The sequence below is a fragment of the Ruditapes philippinarum genome, unplaced genomic scaffold (assembly GCF_026571515.1).
Source record: "Ruditapes philippinarum isolate M1 unplaced genomic scaffold, ASM2657151v2 ctg4346_1_1_1_1, whole genome shotgun sequence".
Taxonomy (NCBI): Eukaryota; Metazoa; Mollusca; class Bivalvia; order Venerida; family Veneridae; genus Ruditapes; species Ruditapes philippinarum.
This window is the reverse complement of record NW_026856744.1, coordinates 98,056-112,395: the sequence shown is the minus strand read 5'-3', so window position 1 is coordinate 112,395 and position 14,340 is coordinate 98,056. Positions and strand designations below refer to the sequence as shown.

General features: G+C 32.4%; 1 protein-coding gene across 3 annotated transcripts; it reads left to right on the top strand.

The window, feature by feature from the left end:
- Nucleotides 1-756: 756 nt before the first annotated feature.
- On the top strand, nt 757-12,005 carry LOC132747580 (uncharacterized). Of its 3 annotated transcripts, none has more exons than XM_060736999.1 (4): nt 757-894; nt 8,098-8,232; nt 8,880-10,248; nt 11,658-12,005. In XM_060736999.1, the coding sequence occupies exons 2-4, from the start codon at nt 8,109-8,111 to the stop codon at nt 11,710-11,712; spliced, it is 1,548 nt and encodes a 515-aa protein (XP_060592982.1). In that variant the 5' UTR covers nt 757-894; nt 8,098-8,108; the 3' UTR covers nt 11,713-12,005. The 3 variants fall into 3 exon arrangements, with proteins under 3 accessions (XP_060592982.1, XP_060592981.1, XP_060592983.1); XM_060736998.1 differs by lacking the exon at nt 757-894 and adding an exon at nt 2,385-2,544; XM_060737000.1 differs by lacking the exon at nt 757-894 and adding an exon at nt 2,391-2,423.
- Nucleotides 12,006-14,340: the final 2,335 nt, after the last annotated feature.

Genomic DNA, 14,340 nt, shown 5'->3' with positions numbered 1-14,340 from the left:
TTTAATATTTCAGTTGTGGTCATGTCAAAATTGAGGCAAAATGCCAGGTGCGCTTCCCTTATTTCCAGGTGTATATGCACTGATACACTAAAAGGAAATGGAAGTGTATAATTATGTTAAGAAAAAAATTGTTCCAATTCATGATCAAATATTTTACTTTTGTTCTCAAAAAAGTAATGCTTAAAATTAGTTGTTTTCAAAATATATCGAGTCATTGGCACCACGTTGCAAAACATTCCTTATATTGATCTACTTTGTTTCTGTGTAAAGTATTGATCTTAGTCCATAAGCTTTTATATTCAAATTAAGATAGCGTTGTCGAATTTATTAGAAGTACACATAAAGGTGTGTATAGTTAACGAAGCCCAAATTGTGTGGCTGGAAATATTGAAGATTGTTTACTTGATGAATAACAGTCATTGAAAGCATATTGTGTTTTATTTCTTTCTTTAAATGAGTTGTAACTGAGTTTTACATCCTTAAAATATAGATAACATCTTTTTTTTCAATATGTACTTTTGTTACATGTGCAAAAGGCACTTACAAACTCGATTGCATGATTTCAGTCGGCCATGTTCCCTAGCCACGGATGATAACTCATGTTTCCCTGTCTAAAATTCCACCAAATTATCCCCCTTTTAAATGAACTCAAAGAAGGGACTTTTTCTTAAGACTTTGTACTTATTAATTCGATTTTTTTGTCAAGAAACAGACAATTTTTTTATTAACCTTATATAATTTGCTGTTTATCTATATCTGGTTGCTATGTTTCAGGGTATAATAGTTCGCGCATGAGAGAATTTAAGCTATACTGGTAATGCCCTCTACAAATGCTGCCGGAAACTGTTACAGCAAAACCAGATCTCTGAGCAAAACCAACATAACTCAACACAGGTGTTTAAAATTATTTATTCTTTGTTAACTAGGACATATAATAAAAGATTAATGATGAATGGCGTATATTTGTTTGCATTTATCGCCGTCAACACACAAAAGAAAAGATGTCCTTTAAAGAAGCATACAATTATTTTGACATAATGACAGAATTGAATAGACTTGTTTTGTCTTTGAGACATATAGCAGTCAGATACAGTGAATTATTTAAAAATTATACTAAAATAAATTTTACAGCTCTACAAATCTATCGAGTGTGTTATCCATTTTGTGATACTGCAGGTGTGATATAAACACAAAGAAGAAATGCGTTTTATCTGCAATTGTTACTCCTATCATGTTTATACGCCGCTTTTCATGGAATGGCACTACTGTGTCACATTGAAGGTTCCATGATAACCGCCGTATGAACACATCTGCGGATGTTTCTAAATTCAAAATTTTACTATTTCATGTTTAAATGTTGAATTCTGCTTAAGCCGGTGCTAGGGGGCGTGGACGGTAACTTGCACATTCCAGTACCGTCCATGAACAGGCTCAATCAAACCGAGCCTGCAACATTTTCAATTTTGCCGTGTTGGGCTTTCTTAAGGGATTCTGTATTTATCTATTTTAGTATATACAGTCGAGGGTTATTGGAAAAAAATGGTTAACTCATTAACTCTAAATTGTCAAATATCACTATTTTGCGTTGATTTTTCCATCGAAAACTGATTTTGAAGTGCTGCAACTTCTCAATGATTTGAGATAGAGTCAATTAAAGGCCTTTCAGCGTTAGTTACACGCGTGTACGTATAACCTGAAAGTGATATTATGCTCATATTTTCATAGTCAAGTTCAGCTGAACTGACTGTATATTTCAAAAGATTGACTGTTTTAATGGTGATTGACCAACAGTTCATATTGGAAAATGCTTAGGATAAAATTTAAATCTGCCTAATGCTTAGACTTATACCTTCTCTATTTTTAACCTGTTTTTAACAATATACTCATTTCCATTACTTTTATATTCTTTTATTTCAGTTCTTTTACTAACATTCTTGTCAGTTGACGCGCGTCAAGTCTAGGTCCCCAGCAGGGGTTTGACTATATGGAAGATAGATAGATAGATTATATATTACTTATTGTAATGTAAATCCGTGATGAAATGAACTAACAGGTAACTAGTGTCATTGCCTGTCACAAGTCTCACCCCCCCCCCCCCCGGCACCCCTTGATGTATCTCTTTTATAGGGGATGGCACCGAAATAGTTTTCACTTTTTTTAACACCATTTCTCAAACGTCTACTGATATAGTGCATATTTCACTATTTGAGGCCTAAAAAGGGGGTGAAAATGCGTGAAAAGACGTCTATATGAACATGATAAATAAATTTTCTTTGCTTAAATACTTTATGACGCACATTACTTCTTCTACGGGCATCTCGAGATCTTTCATGAAAGACCCTGCCAAATCCCGTACCGGGATGTACCGAATATGCCAGGGTTTAGCTTATTATTCCGGAATGTCAACACGGCCATTATCAAGGGTTTGCAACGAAACGAAACAATTTCTCATTTTTGTTTTAAAAACTACACGACAGTGCATATAATTACGTGCATAAAAGCCTTTAAAAAATTTGGCTTATCTTTGCATCTATGACAGTTCAGGTAATTACTTCTGTTTGTTTGAAAATTCACCATATAATTCGCCATTACGCAACATAAGTGTAATGGTAATCGGTAGTTATCGGATTCGGACAGCATAATTAATCACACGACAGGGATGATTCTCGAAGGACGACTGTCACGATTATAATAAAAAGCCCTGGGACATAAATGTGTCGGACTAACAGATATTCATGGTGTAGACCTTGACGACACACAATCATTCATTACTAGTCCAAAGATGATTGTCATTCAGGGTAGTCAGACTATTCTCTCCCTTACCAGTTCCTCCCCTGACGTTTCCTCCCTATTTTGGGGAGAACCGTCTGCTTAATTGCAAATGAGCAGACAGTTCCTCTCCATTTTTATTTTATACTAATACATTATTATTGAAGTATTTAGATGTAATAAATGGGTAAGTTTATTATCAATTAATAAATTAGAAGAAGAAAAAAATATAATGAAGTATTTAGATGTTTTATAAATGAGTAAGTTTATTATCAATTGATATAAATTAAAAAAAAATCTTTTTATTAGATCTTATGTATACATTTTAATGTTTTTAGTCATTGAAAATAATTAATGAATGATTTACTTGATTATAATATATTAATTATTGATGGGTTTTTTTTTGTTATTTTTTTTTCTTTTTTTTGATAAATAATAAAATTTATAAGAAAAAATGATTAATGAATTTAAATGCTAAATTTCATACTTTTGTATAAGGAAGAAAGGAGTTCAATACACACATGTATGCTGTCAGAGATAACTGATGTGTTTATTAATTCATTATTCAAGAATCAAGGTGTTGATTACGTTTAAATATCTGTAAAAAGATGTTGATGGATAAGTATTTCGTTAGACCTGTGTATATCAATCACTGTCCAATCATCTTAATCTCACAAAACATGCAAAATGAATGTGTTGATAGGATTAACATACCCAAAAAAAGGTGTTAAATATTCAGATAAAACATAAAATGCACTATACACATCCTTTTAATAATCTTCACTAAGAAATAATATTACATGTAGATTAAGTCAAAAATTAAAATGATATCTTATAAAAAAAAATGGGGGAGAATTGTCTTTGGGAGAGAACCGGTAGGAAACGGTTAGGGGGAGAACCGTCAAGGAGAGGAAGGGAATAGGAGGAAGAGAATAGCTAGTCTGTCATTCATCATTCATCATTCAGTCAAATAATAAATAAAAAAAATCTGGTAACGTTTTCATTTATTGATTGTGTGAATTCTTCAGAAAAAGCTTGTTTATCTTTTTATCAGTGTCACATGCACTTGACTAACCCTGTTTTTCTCACATTTTTGAGACTGAAATAGGGCTCCATTCACAAAGCCAAAAAGAATGAAACTTTGACAGTTTGTTATGTCAAGTGGGCATATAGTGTAACCCCTAAATACCTGTTCGTCTGGTGTGTACGTAAGGAATTTGTTTGGAAACCATGTTTGGCCCATAATCAAGGGATATAACAATTGTCATGCATCAAGTGATTTCGAGGGGCGCCCATAGCGGAATGGTTAAGGTTATTGACTTAAAATCACATGCCTCTCACCGCTGTAGGTTTAAGCCTGGCATTCGTCATGGAATTCTACATGTGAGAAAGCTGTTAAGCTAGCTTACAGAAGGCCGGTGATTCTAGTCCCGTGCCTGTTTGTGCCTGAAATAATGCACAGAAGGGCACCTGAGGTCTTTCTCCACCTGGAAAGTAAAGTTGAAAAGTTAACTTAGAATTATGACAAAAACCCAACAAAAAAAAGGGGGGGTGTTGAAAGTACATGACAGTGTGTCATGCCAAAGACCTAGATCAATTGTTCCAAGGTCAAGGTCATACTAAGGGTCAAAGGTCAGTAGTTAGAAAATCTTGTGCAAGAAATCAGTCATGCATGAAAGGATTTTGAAAAACTTCAGAACACACATGAAGCATGATGAGACCAATTGTCATGTGCAAGACCTACAGTTGAGTTCACACTAAACTTCCCACCCTTGTGCACTTCTAGTGCACTAGAGCTGAACTAGAAGTGCACACCGTGTGCACTTCTAGTGCACTAGACCATATGACCAGACTGGCCAGGGAAGGTGACACCTAAATTGTTTATTGGATAATTGTATATCAAGTGACAGGGGGCATCTATTGTTAAGCTGCTCTATATAGGAAAACAACTTTGGGAATATGTGGCCTATTCATGAATATAAATAAGTAAATTTTAACATATTAGGTGATATCATGTTAAAGCTTAAAATTAAAAAAAAAAATTATTGTAATCATATTTTAATTAACCAGTATTTAACTGTAAGTGTAAAACAATACCCCTTCAAATCAATTTTAAAGAATTAATAAGGTTAAATTTTAATATGCTCCGTAATGGATAATTGCGTAAAAGTGTTTTTAAAGCTATTATTTCAATTTTTCAAGTGTACAAATGGGAAAATTAATGTGGTAATTCTGGCTTGTAACACTTACATAACCATTTTTTCTCCATAAGCTCAAACAAATCAAGGAAAGGTTTATATTTAAGCTAAAATATTATTTCTATAATATATAACTTAGAGACAATTCCTCATGTTCAATATTGAAAGAGAATATTAATACATTAATTTTTAAACAATCAAAAATGTGATAATTTATTATTCAACTGTGTAATGCTTGCATATGTTTTAAAAGATATAAATGATTAAAATATTATCCATAAAATAAAAAAAATTGTTAAATTTATTCATGATTTCAATATTAAAATTTAATGTAATAAAGGGAATACTTTTATTGAAGAGGAAAATCTCAAGTCATGCTGTGTATTGGTGTTTTACTGAGATGGATTGTTTTCATTATACCATTATCCTGCTGATAAGAGGGCCTCAGGGTAAATAACAAAGAACAGTCAATTTTGCGAATTATAAGTATGCATTGAAATACCTTGGTTTTCTCAAAATGCATGTTAGATAATTATAAGCCTGGGATTCATCAGGCGTTGGCACTCAGGCTAGTTAGCCGAATCCTATAAGTCATATAGATTAATGACCATAATTTTTTTTTATAATCAAATATACAAAAAAAATCATAATGGCATAAATGCATATTAGATATTATTGTCTCTAAAGCGGAATTTTGTATATTTATCCATTTATCCACATTTCTTGCCACTCTGCATAATAATATATAACTTAAGAGGCAATTCCTCATGTTCAAAATTGAAAGAGAATATAAATTAATTTATTTTAAAACAATCCATACACTGTGATATTATGTTTTTCAACCATGAAATGCTTGCATACTTTTTAAAGATATAAAATAATTTTTTTCGATGAATCACGGAGCTAAATATCTATACATGAAATAAATAAAATTGATAACTTTATTTAAGATTTCTCTATCAAAAATTTAATGAAAAAAGGGAATGCTTTTATACAAGAGGACAGTCTCAAGTCATGCTGTGTATTGGTATTTTACTGAGAATGCCTGTTTTCATTATACTGATCTCCTGCTGATAAGGGGCCTCAGGGTAAATAACAAAAATGCAGATGTATGCAATATTTATTTAAAATTTCCTGTTTTTTGTTTCCAAAAACATGTAAGACATCTAAGATAAATGACTATAATTTTTGTATAATCAAATGTAAAAAAAATAATAATAATGGCATAAACGCATGTTAGATATTATTGTCATTATTGTCTTTGAAGTGGAATTTTCTAATCTTATCATAAAAAAACTGGTTTAAAATCAATATCAGTGTTTACTATTCTGGAAAGACCTCATTTCAATATTTATCCACATTTCTTGCAATTCTGCATTAAAATCATCTTTTAGTTTCTGAAGTGGGAAATGTTAATTTTTTATTATAGATTTGACAAATTTACCTTGTCAGTTTTAACACATTTAGAAGATAATATATCTTAAAGAAAATATTTAAATACATGTGATTATAAAACTTTTGCAACTTCCTTTTCACTTAAATGCAGATCTTTTTTTTTTTTTTTTTTTTTTTTTTTTTTTTAAATTTTTACCATACTCGTACATGAGCAGAAAACAGTTACAGAAGATTAATGTGTCATAAGTCATGCTGTGTATTGGTATTTTAATATAGTACCCTGCTGATAAGAGAGCCCCTTAGGGTGAATAACAAAAGGCAGATGATAAATATAAGTAGGCAATGTAAATTCTGTATTCTCTGGATGTTGGTGCAAATAAATTTCATTACAAGTACATTGTAGTACAAAAAAGAAAAAAGAAAACTGAAATATTTTTGCATTTTATAATAAACTCATAAAAATAATCATATTGCATAATTATGTTACAGTGCATGAAAAAAAAAAGAAAAAAGATTCGTGTTGTCTCAAAAAATGGAATTGAAAGATTTTCTAATCTTTTTGTTAATATGTTGTGTGAACTCAACTGTACCCAAACCATGTCAGTTAAAGTATACTAGTGTCCCACAGGTACATATCAATACTTAATCCACACATATCAATACTTAATATACCACCATTATATATGAATATTTATTTTTAGAATAATATATATCATTTATATTAATCTTAGGTAAATCTCAGTTTCAGAAGGTTAAGAGAGTTTATAAATGAGATAAAATTGACAAAATTTTGGCCAATTATAAACATATTAAATCTTTAATGTATTAAAGGCTATTAATGCTTAAACTCATTACCTTTAACTAAAACAATCATAAGTTAAGATAAAAAAACAAATTGTTATAATTCCCCCCCCCCCCCCCCCCCCCCCCCAAGAAAAAAAAAAAAAAAAAAAAAAAAACTTGACTGAATTTTGTTTAATTAGCATTCAATGTTTCATATTTCAGTACTACCAGATTATAATAAAATAGAATCATATTAAATATCAATTAATTTTGTTTATTTATGCACTTATCAACATTAAAGTTATAATTATTTATATTTACTTATTCTAACAATTAAGTTTTAAATTCAGTAAAATTAATGAATTTGAAAAATTATTGTTCTAATATTTTACGCCATATTTTACAAAATCTAATATTCACAACTTCAAATTTATTATGAAAAACTATTATACAGATATCTATATTTATCTATCTTTTTGTAAAAGTCAAATTGCTATTCATTGAAATAAAAGGTAACTGCTTAATACATATTATAGGTCTGGTGCACTACAAAGTGCACTTATGAAGTGCACTAGTAGTGCACTACTAGTGCACTTTGAAGTGCACTAGTAGTGCACATCTAGTGCACTCCTAGTGCACTTTGTGTAACCTTTAGTGTGAACTCAACTGTATCAAAAAGCCCTTACCTTCCAAGTCAAGATCACACTTAGGTAGAAATCTTGTCCAGCCCACAACTTTGTCATGCATCAAGGGATTTTGAAACAAAATCTGGCATAATCTTTAGCATGATGAGACAGTGTGTCATGTGCAAGACCAAGAAGCCTAGCTCTAAGGTCAAGGTCACGCTTAGTGGTCAATGGTCAGCAGTTAAAAGTCCTGTTCAGTCTATATAACTCTTTCATGCATCAAGTGAAGTCTGTTGGCAATTAAATGATTGTTGATTTTTTTTCAGTTTGACTGGAAATGTCAAGTAGGAAGCGTGTATTGATAGTGGGAGCCGGAGCAGCTGGGACAGCAGCAGCATATAGTCTGAGTAAACACCCGACCAAGTTTACTGTTGAACTCTGGGAGAAAAACCTAGTGCCTGGTATTATATTTTAAGCTTGCTTGATTTAGAATTTATCATTAGTTTTTTTTTCTTGAAAAATAATCAAGTGCTTGTAACTAAAGTGTTTTTAACTCGAAAAAGTAGATACATTAGCTTGTCATCGGTATAACTTTTATCTCCTGACATAACAGGTTCTTTTCAGCTAATTTTGGACATGACCCCTGGCTTGAATTTAAATCAAGTCATGTATAATGTAGCATTTTCGAAAAAAAATTCGAATGTGTACAGTGTATTATCACATAATATCTTACTTTTTGTAAGAAACAATTCACAGCAGTTCAACATTCCTTTACAGTTTAACAGTTTGACTGTTGTTGAGAGTTTTTTTATTTAAATTTGAAAAAAATGGAGAATTCGAATTTTTGAACAACGGTGGCCGAGTGGTTTAAGTCGTTGACCTCAAACTACTTGCCCCTCACTGCTGTGGGGTCAGATCCTAATAAGCACTTTTGATTCTTTCATGTGAGGAAGCTATCCAGGTAGCTTATGGAACATCGGTGGTTCTACTCGAGAAGAACATATAAAATGCAAATCATTAATTTTGAAATCATACATACTTGCTAATCTTATCTTTCTATCACATTTCTTTGGCCATTTATTTCTGTATATTGTCTTTTTCTTCCAAGGGGGTGTTGCCGGGACAGCCAGCTTACAAGAACAGAGGGGAACTTATGTGAACTATGGTGTACAAGGAGGGACTCCAACGTACAGAAACACTATGAATCTTATACATGAACACGGCTTTGAAACTCATCCTGTACACATGATGATTTCATTTGGTAAGGACGACACTGCGTGGACAAACTACGCTGATTCTAATCTAACCAGAAGACTCAAAGAGGACATAGCTCGTTTTGAGAAAACTCTCAAAATTATAAATAGATTTGAAGCATTGTTTATATTCTTGCCAATTTCCAAAGTTTTGAAATGGTTTGGATATTCCGAAGAGTTTATGAATCAGATGGTGTTTCCCCTTACAGCGCTGTTTTTTGGTACCGGCAATCAGACACCAAAAGTGTCATCGGCAATAATGGCGAGAGTATTTTTAGACGATGATTTACGCTTATTTGATTACGATACAGACAGGTTATTGAGCCAGACCCCAGAAATGTTTGCTTTTCCAAATCTTGAACAGATGTATGAAACTATTATAAAGAAATCTGGGGTACGTTTTCATCGAAACAGACCTGTCAGGACTGTGTCTAGAATTGATGGAAAAGTACATGTTGTAGATATGAAAGGGGTTGTTGAAATTTTCGATGAGATAATATTTGCTTGTGATGCTGAAACAGCTCTCGGAACTTTAACAGATCCTAGTTTTATGGAGTTACAGACGCTTGGAAATGTCCAGTATTTCAATGATTTGATCATCACTCATGAAGATGAACATTATATGAACTCTCACTATGAACTTCATAAAGACAAAGACCAGTATTTAGTTCGTACTGATGTCAGCGATCCATCTAAGATCGAAATGTCATTTGATCTGTCAAATTACCAGCCCCAACTGAAGGAGATTCGTGATCAACAACAGCATGTATATCAAACTATCTATTTAGATGATACTTGTGCAGATATTTGGACATTGAAGAAAGTCGATAAGAAAAAGATCATGTATCACCATTGGTGGCGTCAGTTTTCACACACATGGCGACACTTTGCTTTCACTGTGCCGCTGATGAGTTACATCCAAGGTAAAAGAAATACATATTACTGTGGTTCCTACACGCTGGTAAACACACATGAGGTGGCGGTTATGTCCGGGCTAGCAGCAGCTTACAGGATCGGAGCCTCATATCCGTTTGACCATGACGCTTTAGCAAGGAAACAGTTTGATCATTACCTCATGGTTATACACGGAAAACCACGAAAAGTTGGTCTCAATTTAGACACTTTGAAAGCAGGATGTCTTGGTTTGTTTATTGGAATCTTCACAGTGTTTTCACTACTGACACGTATCTTTGTTGACTGGTATACACATGAAGATAAACCGAGGTAATTTTTATCCAATGCTATGCATGAATGCTCTAATTAAATAATGGAAAATGATTTTCATTGATAGCAATAATTGGTACTCTCACTTCATTATTTCTATGGGTATTTTTAACTATTTAATAGTAAAAAATGACAAAACAGAAAATTCCCATCATCAAGGTTTGAATTTAACAATAGCGAACTTGCAAAATGCCTTCTTTCTTCTTTTTTTTTGGTAAGTTAACCCTTTCCCTCATGAGCCTATCGTGAAAAATGGCTGTTTTCATTGAAAAGCTTCCTGTTACAAGTTCAAACTGCTATGAAACTATGAAAAATGCTTCAATTCTAATCAAACTTGGCACAAATGTTGACTGGACCATTGCCTTTGTAACGACATGCTCAGTCTTAAATTTCCTGTTACCATGGCAACGAGGGGACGTCTCAAATTTGCCAAAAATCACTATTTTGCCTCAATTTTTTCCATCAAAATTTATTTCAAAGTGCTGCAACTTCTCAAGGGATTGAGATAGAGTCAAAGGCTTTTAAGCGTTGGTTACACATTACCTTATGATCAATCTGGGGTCAATTTTAGCCTCTCACAAGTCCAATGTTTTCTTGGCGATGAGGGGGACTACTTCCCCCTTTCAGACCCCCCAAACAGAAGGGGGCACATCTCCCTTCTGGCAACCCCCTGATGTATCTTTTGGATTGGGAGCGGCACCTAAAAAGTGCTCACTTTTTTAGCAACATTTCTCAAACTAAAACATACAATAGGGGCCCCAAATACGACATTTTTTCTTAAAGGGGGGGGGGGGGTCGAAAGTGTGATGTTTCGCATATATATGAGCCTATAATGAGGTAAAGGGTTAATAAACTGTTTCAGGTGTTTATATAAGGCTATGATTTGAAGGATATCTTTGGATAAAATTTTGGATTGACTTCTATATACATGTAACTTGAGGTAATAACAAGTAGTGTTATAATTTATTTATTTGAGATTTAGCAAAAATTTATAAAAGAATTTTTGGTAATAGTTCTCATTAGTAGTGTAGGGATATTTTGTTTTTTTAACAGTTAATCACAAGAAGTTGGCCACACAGGTTGATTGCAAATCAACAATGAAATATAAATAAACATTTGTATGAACACTTGGTTAAAGAGATAGCTTTTAACTGACTTCGGTTTTTGAAAAATTGCAATGTTGAAGTTACTTCTGATAAAATTAAAAATCAGACTTAAAAACTTGCACAATTTGTTATTTTTTCCTTTATTTCAATTATGGTTCCAATCAAATAAATCATTTCAAAATGCCTTTGACGAAAATAAGGTTTTTTGTTTATTTATTGTACATTATTGTCACTTTAAACTGAATGATTTTATAGAGAAAATACGTGTTAATTTAACATATATATACTTATGTTTATCTTCAGAGGAGGTTATGGAAAGGCTGTGTACAATAATCTGGAAGGCTGGCCAAAACTGTGAGTCAACAGCTCTTGACTTAACAGTATCTGTGATGGAATGAAAAATTCGCATAATAAACATATAGTGGTGTATATAGTATAGGACAATTATGGTTTAATATACTTGCTGATAAAAACATCACAAGGTTTTTTTTCTATACAATTTTTCGTTTGTATGATATTCTGTATTTGTAAAGTTGTCTATTTTTTTGTCACAAATACTTTTGTATATTGACTCTTTTTGACATAATTTATATTTTGAAACTGTTTAATGTTTTAGATACATTATAACGGGTAAACAAATGTATATTTTTATAGGTACAGTAAAGACTGTTTACAGTGACCTTCGATGGGAGAAAAGAAAAAAGGTCATTATAGACAGGGAGTCACTGTGGACAGTCTCTACATAATTCGGATATATGAACATATCATACCAATATTTTGTTGAAAAGCAGGATAGTACCATACTAAGGGTTTAATTATATTTTTATTGATATTAAACAAATATCATTTATAAAAAACAAGAGGTTATTAAAAGTGCATGTATTATTGGTTAAGATTATAAAATACACCATAACATTAGTATTTAAAAGTTACATATTCATTAAAATGTAATTTATATTGATAAGTCTGTTTGTAAAAAAATGTTTAATTTCAATTTTACTAATGAGATGTTACTGTAGAGACATTTAATTTTGTATAATCAGCCTGTTTACTTTACGGAGTTCAATGTATTAATAAAAACAAAAATAATATAAAAAAAATTACAAATCTTCACATATTTTCTACAGATAAGTGCTCCGAAAAAAATAACAATCGAGGTTTCAAACATAACCACACCTTTAAGACGTTTGGCATTGTTTATCTTTACTCGCCAAAACACCGCAGCAATTATGTATATGCAGGTGTTTTTAATCATTCTATCGGCGAAAATTGATTGAATCTGTCGCACTTTTGTGTAATTGTCAACAAACAGCCACAGTGTATTAGCGTGTCGCCGATTGGTCAATGCAAACTGCCGTAGATACAACGCGCGTTCTGATTCGTCAATCGCATGAATACGTAATAAGAAAGATAAACATAGTGAACTCTTGCCTTGCGGCGTGTATTTAACTTTGTTGATGTTGACACGCGTTCTTAATTAGCGGATTAACGGTAATTGGTTGTAATTGAGAGGTAAACAAATTATTAACAGACCTAGCGGCGTAAATAAGTATGACGGAAAAATATAAAAATCGGGCGACTTCAAAATCTATTTGAAGTTTGTTTTAGGCAAAGTCGCTGATCCGAAGGCGACTTCTTCGCCAATGTCGTCACCTAGTTCAAGCCTTGCTCCCCTTGCAAAAGTCGCTGTTCACGGCTCAAATACCGTAACGGGTGACTAAATCATGGTCGTTGTACGGACTAGACAGGGAGTCGCTACATACAGACCATTAATATAGTAAATACTGTTCGGCGCACCTAACTATGGTCACTAAAGACAGAACGTCGCTATATACAGGGGGTCGCTAAGACAGTCTTTACTGTATATAAACACTAACCTTAGTAATGAACTTCACTTATTCATGTTAGGATATTATTTATTTGTGATATTATTTATTTGTTGAAAATAAAACTGTAAAGTGGATCAAGTTATTTATCAGTGACAAGTCAGGTTACAAATCAAGGTGACATCACTGTTCTAACTATTTAGCTGAGATTTTCATATCATTGATACTATTCAAACTTAATGACCTTCATATACAGGTAAGAATATATAACTCTTCCATGGATTTTGACAGAAGTTGTAACATGGTTTGAAACATGGACTGCATATACTGTATTTACATATGTACATATACATGTTTACTATAAATGATTACCAGTGGAAGTCTGTCTTACTCATTTTGAAGTATACACCACTATATTTACCTAAATAAAGGCTATGTCTGACTATCTCCATTAAATAAAAGGCTACTTATACAAGACTTGCCTCCATTCTTAGTTTATCTATCTTATCTTAAACTAAATAATATTTACCTCCACTATCCATGGATTTTGACAAAGTTGTGACACATTGTTTAGAAACCTGGACTACATATACTGTATTTACAAATGTATTGGTAAGAGGGCATGGAAGTTAACTATCACAGCACCCTGAAATATTCTTTGGAACTTTTTGCAATGGTCTGAAACTAAAATCCTTTTTAAAATGACAGAAAATTGTGATTGAAACTAAAAAACCCACTTTTATGTTGATCTCACATACAATCGCAATACTTCCATGTTGATGTATTGGATTAACAGTCCTGAATGAGTTAAACAAGTTTAAAACTATGACTGATGGAAGTGGGTTGATGCTTTCTTTGCAAAGGTATAAATAGTGATAATACTTGACTGACCCATTCAAACAAACTGTGCAGGTATCTTGCGAGTGAATACTTCAGTGTATCAGCACTCAGACTGGCTTGGCTATGCCCCTTTTACCACTTATATACAAGTGTTCAATCATCAATATATATTTTAACATTATGTACTTGGAGCTTTAAAAGTTCAGGTTTAAGAAAAGCTCTTGTCTGTAATACAAATGATACACTATAGTTGAACATTTAAAATGTGATTGTGTGTTTCAATAGTTATATAACTGGGCAGTTATATCGTCGTGAATATA